The sequence below is a fragment of the Scyliorhinus torazame genome, chromosome 11, assembly GCF_047496885.1.
Source record: "Scyliorhinus torazame isolate Kashiwa2021f chromosome 11, sScyTor2.1, whole genome shotgun sequence".
Taxonomy (NCBI): Eukaryota; Metazoa; Chordata; class Chondrichthyes; order Carcharhiniformes; family Scyliorhinidae; genus Scyliorhinus; species Scyliorhinus torazame.
Genome location: NC_092717.1, coordinates 158248214 through 158256944, shown reverse-complemented (window position 1 = coordinate 158256944; position 8731 = coordinate 158248214). Strand labels below are relative to the sequence as shown.

General features: G+C 51.8%; 1 protein-coding gene across 1 annotated transcript; it reads right to left on the bottom strand.

Moving 5' to 3' along the window:
* Nucleotides 1-623: 623 nt before the first annotated feature.
* LOC140385601 (fatty acid-binding protein, liver-like) lies at nucleotides 624-2474 on the bottom strand. Its single transcript, XM_072467918.1, has 4 exons — nucleotides 2276-2474; nucleotides 1609-1781; nucleotides 1414-1515; nucleotides 624-1256 (listed from the first exon to the last, which is right to left on the bottom strand). Exons 1-4 carry the CDS (start codon nucleotides 2346-2348, stop codon nucleotides 1200-1202), a joined length of 405 nt encoding a protein of 134 aa, XP_072324019.1. The 5' UTR covers nucleotides 2349-2474; the 3' UTR covers nucleotides 624-1199.
* Nucleotides 2475-8731: the final 6257 nt, after the last annotated feature.

Here is an 8731-nt window from a genome sequence, read left to right as displayed (position 1 = left end):
TCTCATTCTGCTCTAAGAATTCCAAGGCCACATCACCATTCAAGATCATGGCCTCAATGCTGCATCTCCAATGATCCCAGATACCCAAATTCATGCAATAGCTTGCAGATATTCTCTAAAGTATAACATTTTAAAGCCAATTTTACCACAAAATAAAGTTCCCACAAATAGAAGCAAACTTACTGTATTGTCAGGATTCAGGTTCTAAGCATAGGTACCATTTATACCTATGCATTTGCTGTCACCCACACCATGGTCACACAATTCACACCAATTCTCCTTTTTAAAAAAATTTCTTCCTAAGTACTGCTATTAAGGCAATTTTGCTGCAAAAATCAAAGACCAAAAAAAAGGATTCACCACCATATCAATAATTACTATTCCAATGTTAGTGCCATTAGAGTAAACAACTGTAGCCTTTCAAACACAACCAGGTACAAATCGAGCTTTATAGGAGGAATGGGAACGTCACTGAAAGTGTAAATAAATCAGAAATGCCAATGAGAAAATCTGTAGGTATGTTTTACAATCAGGCATTACTGCAATTCAAGATTCTTTTTTCCCTCACTGTCTATTGATTAGTGAGTTGTGTCACTTTATATTGAAGGAGAATCAGACTGATCTTGCTTAATATACAATTTTATTAAAGCTGCACAAATTTGACAACTTTTGCAAAAGGAGGTGCTCTCTCTTTTTTTCTCCCCCCAGCTTACATGTGCTGTAGATCTGAAAAAGGTCCCTGAAACACTGGAAACAATTCAGACTCTGCCAGCAATTTTACACAGGAGCAAGGATAGTACAATACACTTTGTAATATAAACAATCAAATTTAAATATTTGAAGGCTTGTACTTTGTCTCACTTTGTTCAGCATAATTATGTATCTTGGCAGCATGAAATAATTTGAGAAACTATATTTTTTTTCTGTCTGTCAATGTTTGTTATTGATAATATTCAGGGAATTTTTTTTGAAAAAAAAGCCCAAATTACTAGATTAGCAATGGCAAACTGGCACCATCTTTATTTGTGTGAATCTACCATTCCTGAAATTTGTCTCCCATCATGCAAATACTATGAAATGTAACCAAATGTCACATGAAGAAGAACAGTCCCAATTATGCAAAATACTGAAGGGATGTCCAGTAGAAAAGCAGCAAAAGTGAAGTTTTGAACTGAGCCAATCCTTCTGGTTTCATATCATCACACTTTACTCTTCTGATAGGTTCGGGTGCACACCACATCTCCCAAGGTGCAGGTCTGATTTGCAAAGAAAAAAGTAAAAATCATTAAACACTATAGTTGGGTTAAATAATAAACTGCAATTCTTACACTGTCCACTGCCACCAATTTACACGTCTAACCAGCAGGAGCTATTTGGTTCTCCCAATCTTTAATGATGCTCTGGACTCCTTACCAGTATAAGGTCACCATCCTTCAATTCTCTAACCAGAGTGGTCTCTTTTCCATCCCACCGCTGCGTTTGGACTAGTTTTCCACCTTCTAGAATCACTGTGGTCTGTTGAGAATTTAAAATAATAAAATGATCTTCAGAACTCGTAATATACAAGTCATTGCGAATGGCTTAAAAAGGGGTTGATCGCCAACGTACCTTGGTTTTCCTATCGTCTGCTGTGGTCTCATCAAATTCCTCCCCTAGCTTGAATTGGATCTTTGTGTTTTTGAATGAACTTTTGGTTTCTATAATGATTGTGTCGCCATCCTTAGAAATTAAGGTGTCGGGGTGCAGCGCCCTGGCCACATTCCTTTGTACCAAACTCACCTCTGAAATAAAGAGACAAACATTCAGTGGTACACACACACGGAGAGGGAGATGGGGAAATGGGTGGAACAGTCCCGGCGGTAACCGCGCACGATTCGTTACACCAGTGTAACCAAAATCACTACCGGCGGAGACAAAATAGAATATAGTCCCCCACTACATTTAAAAGATTCTGGGCGTTCATTTTCTGACATAATTTTTTTTTTACGCGCGAGTAAAAATTATATGCAATGGTTTTAAAAAAGACACACCAAACAATCGCGTCCCGGTGTTTGGAAAGGAGGTCGCTATGCAGATAGACACATTTTAAAGCGCACAGCCCACGCTTTTTTTCTCTCCGGGAGTAATTGTGAATTTTGGGCGTTTTAATCGCCGCGGAAACAAAATGCACCAGCAAATAAATAGCGGTGCAGCTGCAGAAACCCCCTCCTCCCCAAAACGATATCATTTGGCGGCGCTTACAAAATAAACCCCCCACAACAGACAGAATCCTCACTCAAACTCTTCATGTAGTCATCGAAATTGTCGCTTGCGTGCAAGCTCCAAACACCTAGAAACGCATCGACCATTTTGCTGGTGTATGCGCGCCGATCCGCTTTAAAACCAAGGACGGGGACCAGGAGACCTTGCCGCTGCTCACACCCGTGCTCCCGATCCTCTTCACGCCACCGCCCCCCGCTCTGGGTTCTCTGGCTTTTAAACCACTGCAGCTCAGAACCACGTGCAAAACACTTCAGCCAATCCCAAATGGCAGCTTGAGAGATTGGCAGCACTGAGGTGGGAGAAAGAGCAAGTCACCCCCCACAAGACCCCGACCACAATAAAATCCTCCACTTTCCACAATGAACTGGAAATGCAAGTTCGCTAACAACGTGCACCACCCACACGAACAGCTGATATATGCACAGACTGCCTCGTGATGTTTGTACTCTACATTTGCTAAGTACTTTATGCAGAATGCTGTTCTAAGAGGAGGAGATTTAACTGTACGGAATGAGGAGGGTATGGGTGTTACTGGAAGGGCAAGGTTTGTTTGAGGGCTTTATTTCCCCCCAAAGTGGAGAGAGAGGCACCCGAAGAGTGGCTGCCCTATTTGTATTTTAAGGGATTGTCCCTGATTTGACTGTGCCCATTTGGGGATGTGTTTCCAGGGCAGCAGGTGGGAATCTCCAGGTTGATTTGGTTCAGACTGGAAGTGAGTGAATTAGTCCAGCAGAGAGATGATAATGCTGTGACCCAAGGAACCCCCCCCCCCCCCGCCCCCCCCTGTAATGTTGAAGGATGGCACAGTGGTTAGCACTGTGTGGTAGTCACTACTTGTATTATATTGTATATACTGCACTGCATACGAGGGTATTACGGTAAGGCCCCTGTATTACAGGTACGGGGGTAGATCCCTGCCTGCTGGCTCCACCCAGTAGGCGGAGTATAAATGTTTGTGCTCACCGAGCTGCAGCCATTTTGGCAGCAGCTGTAGGAGGCCACACATCTCTGTAATAAAGCCTCGATTACTCTACTCTCGTCTCGTCGTAATTGATAGTGCATCAATTTATTACACCGAGATTTTACAAAGATGGAGCTCCGCATCAAGCCAGATCGCCTGCAGCTGCATCCTCAAGCAGACAACGCCAAGAAGGACTTTGCACATTGGCTAGTTTGCTTTGAAGCATATATCGGATCTGCAACAGACCCAATCCCAGAAGCCAGAAGCTCCAGATTCTGGTACACGCGGCTGGGCTCCGATGTCTTCCCCTCATCCAGGACGCGCCTACCTACGCAGAGGCCATGGCGCTACTGAAGGAGAACTACGCTCAGCAGACCAACAAGATCTATGCCAGGCACCTCCTGTCCACGCGGCACCAACTTCCCGGTGAGTCTGTGGAAGATTTCTGGCGTGCCCCGCTCGCCCTGGTGAGAGGCTGTGATTGCCAGGCCGTTTCGGCCGCTGAACATTCTAACCTGCTAATGAGAGACGCGTTCATTACGGGCATAGGGTCGGCCTACATCCACCAGCACCTCTTAGAAGGGGCTACGCTTGACCTCGCGGCGACCAAGAAACTAGCTCTCTTGCTCACAGTCACCTCACGCAATGTACAAGCATATGCCCCCGACCGCATGGCCCACCCCTCCTGGGCATTGTGGACTCCGCCAGCGGCCACCCCATCGTGGACCCCATCAGCGACCGCCCCCAGCCAACCCCACGCCTGCGTCGCGCGGCAGCCAACCGACCCCGGGGGACCCAAGTGCTACTTCTGTGGACAGACAAAACACCCCCGGCAGCACTGCCCGGCGGGGAGCGCGCTCTGCAAGGCCTGCGGCAAGAAAGGACATTTTCGCTGCAGTGTGCCAGGCCTGCTCAATCACTGCTATTGTCCCTGCACCCCCCCCCCACATGCGGCCAGTGGGCGCCGCCATCTTCCGCGCCTCAGACCACATGCGGCCCGTGGGCGCCGCCATCTTGCTCCCCTCACAACACGTGCAGCCTGTGGGTGCTGCCATCTTGCTTGCCTCACAACCAATGGGCGGAGCCATCTTGCCTGCCTCAGGACATGCGCAGCCCGAGGGCCAGGCCCGCTCAATTGCCGCTATTGTCCCTGCACCCCCCCCCCCCCTGCGTGCGGCCAGTGGGCGCCGCCAACTTCCTCGCCTCAGACCACGTGCGGCTTGTGGGTGTCGCCATCTTGCTTGCCTCACAACCAATGGGCGCCGCCATCTTCGCCGCCTCAGAGCCCCTGCCCGTCAGGCACCTCATCGGGCCACTCATCACCTGCAACCGCCGACGACCAGCCGCGTTTCGCCTCCATCACGATCGACCAGTCCTGACCGCACAACCTCGCGACCGCGTCGACAAAGATGAAGGCCGACGGGCATGAGATATCCTGCCTGCTGGACTCCGGGAGCACTGCGAGCTTCATCCACCCCGATACGGTAAGGCGCTGCTCCCTCGCGGTACACCCCATTAACCAAAGAATTCCCTGGCCACCGGATCCCACTTCGTGGCGATCCAGGTGTACTGCATCGCCACCCTCACCATCCAGGGCATCGAGTTCAGTGGCTTCAGGCTCTACGTCCTCCCCAACCTCTGCGCTGCCTTGCTACTTGGCCTGGACTTCCAGTCCAACCTCCAGAGCCTAACCCTGAAATTTGGCGATCCCCTACCACCCCTTACTGTGTGCGGCCTCGCGACCCTTAAGGTCGACCCGCCTTCTCTGTTTGCAAACCTCACCCCGGATTGCAAACCTGTCGCCACCAGGAGCAGAGGTACAGCACCCCGGACAGGAGCAAAGGTACAGCACCCAGGACAGGACCTTCATCAGGTCTGAGGTCCAGCGGCTACTGCGGGAAGGTATCATCGAGATCAGCAACAGACCCTGGAGAGTCCAGGTGGTAGTGGTGAAAACGGGGGAGAAAAACAGCATGGTCGTTGACTACAGTCAGACCATCAATCGGTACACGTAGCTCGTCGCGTACTCCCTCCACGCATATCTGATATGGTCAATCAGATTACACAGTACCTGGTCTTCTCGACAGTAGACCTGAAATCTGCCTACCACTAGCTCCCCATTCACAAGGCAGACCACCCGTACACCGCGTTTGAAGCGGACGGCCGCCTTTACCATTTCCTTAGGGTTCCCTTCGGCGTCACTAACGGGGTCTCGGTCTTCCAACGGGAGATGGACCGAATAGTTGACAGGTACGAACTGCGAGCCACTTTCCCGTACCTGGATAACATCACCATCTGCGGCTACGACCAGCAGGACCACAACGCTAACCTTTCTAAATTTCTCCACACCGCCAAACTCCTCAACCTAACCTACAACAAGGAGAAATGTGTGTTTAGCAAGAACCGATTAGCCATCCTCAGGCTATGTGGTTCAGAACGGAGTTCTAGGGCCTGACCCCGATCGCATGCGCCCCTTCATGGATCTCCCCGTTCCCCAAGGCCCTCAAACGATGCCTGGGGTTCTTTTCGTATTACGCCCAGTGGGTCCCTAACTATGCGGACAAGGCCCGCCCACTCATCCACTCCACCGGTTTCCCACTGACGGCCGAGGCTCACCAGGCCTTCAACCGTATCAAGGCCGACATCGCCAAGGCCGCGATGCACGCGGTCGACGAGACGCTCCACTTCCAAGTCGAGAGCGATGCATCAGATGTCGCTCTGGCCACCACCCTCAACCAGGCAGGCAGGCCCGTGGCTTTCTTTTCCCGCACCCTCCACGCCTCCAAAATTCGGCACTACTCCGTCGTAAAGGAGGCCCAAGCTATCGTTGAAGCTGTGCGGCACTGGAGGCATTACCTGGCCGGGAGGAGATTCACTCTCCTCACAGACCAACGGTCGGTTGCCTTCATGTTTAACAACACACAGCGGGGTAAGATCAAAAATGCTAAGATCTTGCGGTGGAGGATCGAACTCTCCACCTTTAATTACGAGATTTTGTATCGCCCCGGTAAGCTCAACGAGCCCCCCCGATGCCCTGTCCCGAGGTAAATGTGCCAGCGCACAAGTGGACCGACTCCGGACCCTGCACGACGATCTCTGTCACCCAGGGGTCACCCGCTTTTATCACTTCATAAAGGCCCGCAATCTGCCCTATTCCATCGAGGAAGTCAGGGCTGTCACCAGAGACTGCCAGGTCTGCGCGGAGTGTAAACCGCACTTCTACTGGCCAGACCATGCGCACCTGGTGAAGGCCTCCCGCCCCTTTGACCGCCTCAGCGTGGACTTCAAAGGGCCCCTCCCCTCCACCGACCGCAACATGTATTTTCTCAATGTGGTCGACAAATATTCCAGATTCCCCTTCGCCATCCCATGCCCCGATATGACGTCTGCCACCGTCATCAAAGCCCTCAACTCCATCTTCGCTCTGTTCGGTTTCCCCACCTACGTCCACAACAACTGGGGATCCTCATTTATGAGCGATGAGCTGCGCCAGTACCTGCTCAACAGGGGCATTGCCTTGAGCAGGACGACCAGCTATAACCCCCAGGGAAACGGGCAGGTGGAGCGGGAGAATAGGACGGTCACGAAGGCCATTCAGCTGGCCCAATGGTCCAGAAATCTCCCGGCCTCCCGCTGGCAGGAGGTCCTCCCCGAAGCACTTCACTCCATTCAGTCTCTCCTGTGCACGATGACCAACAAATCCCCCCATGAACGTCTCTTTGCCTTCCCCAGGAAGTCCACCTCCGGGGTCTCACTCCCAACGTGGCTGGCAGCTCCAGGACCCATTCTCCTCCGCAAGCACGTGTGGCTCCACAAGGCAGACCCGTTGGTTGAGAGGGTACAGCTACTCCACGCAAACCCGCTGTACGCCTACGTAGCGTATCCCGACGGCCACCAAGACACAGTCTCCCTCAGGGACCTGGCACCAGCTGGGTCCCCACACACCCACCCCCCTGCCCCGGCGCTACCCTCCCTTCCCCCAGCGCACCCCAACACAGCCCCCGCTCCAGGACAATCCGTCCTCCCCTTGGTCCCACCCGGAGATGAAAGCATGTCGACAAGCTCCCGGAGTCACCGACAACCGAGCCGACGCCTGACTCGCCACCAGCACTGCGGCGCTCTCAACGACGGATCAAGGTGCCCGACCGTCTAAATTTGTAACCTTCTCTGAAATTTTAATGACAACCTGTATGTAAATAGTTTTCCACCACCCCCGCTTAACAGGGTGAATGTGGTAGTCACCACTGTTGTATTATATTGTATATACTGCACTGCATACGAGGGTATTACGGTAAGGCCCTTGTACTACAGGTATGGGGGTAAATCCCTGCCTGCTGGCTCCGCCCATTAGCCAGAGTATAAATGTGTGTGCTCTCCAAACTGCAGCCATTTCGGCAGCAGCTGTAGGAGGCCACACATCTCTGTGTAATAAAGCCTCGATTACTCTCTGCTCTTGTCACGTTGTAATTGATAGTGCATCACACTGCTGCCTCGTAGTGCCAGGGAACTGGGTTCGACTTCAACCTTGGGTGACTGTGTGAATGTTGTACTTCCTCGTTGTGTCTGTGTGGGTTTCCTCCAGATGCTCCAGTTTCCTCCCACAGATCAAACATTGTGCAGGTTAGGTGGGGTTATGGGGATAGGGTGGGGGAGTGGACCTAGGTAGGGTGATTTTTCAGAGGGTTGGTGCAGACTTGATGGGCTGAATGGCCTCCTTCTGCATTGTAGGGTTTCTATGGATTGTTATCTTAATTGCCTGGTGGAGGAATCCTGGCCGGTTAACTGTCAGGAGCTGAAGGCCAAGATCATCGCTTGCCTGGAACGCTAGACAGGACTGCACTGAGTGCTGTCCTACAGGGGTCAAGTTCTGGTCATTAACCAGTTGATCGTCTCCATGCTGTGATATCGGCTGGTTACTTTGACACTGACTTTGTCACATGCATGTAGAGAACTTTCAATCAGTTCTTCTGGGAAAAGGGATTGCACTGGGTCGCTGCGGAGGTTCTGAGTCTCCCGCTTGGAGAGGGCAGTCAGGGGCTGGTTTGCTTTTGGACCCAGGTGGTGACTTTCCGTCTTCAGGCCCTACAGCAATATCTCTACGTCAAACCTCCTCCACGATGGTTTGTCCTTGCGACGTATTTCTTCCACCAGGTGCACGGCCTGAATTGTGTCGTGCAGCTCCTGTTAGTCAACCAGCAGGCACTGCCCATCTTGTACCAGGACCTTCTCAATGTCTGGCGCATGGTCACCATGTGCTGCAGCTCTCCCCATCAGCAGCAGTGGCTATCATTAGGGAGCCGCTGGTTAGAATTCACACCTCTGCCAATTTCCATTCCGATGGCTGTGCTGGGTGGTGTAGGAGTGAGCTCGCCGAGCGAGGAGCGGTGCCCTTCGAGTATGTGGCCGATGTCATCCAAGGCCTCAAAACGGCCGTGCTTGGACCTGGGAGCACTCGTTGTCCTTAGGCAGCGCAGGTGTGCGGTGGCATCCTGCCTGAGCAGACCCCTG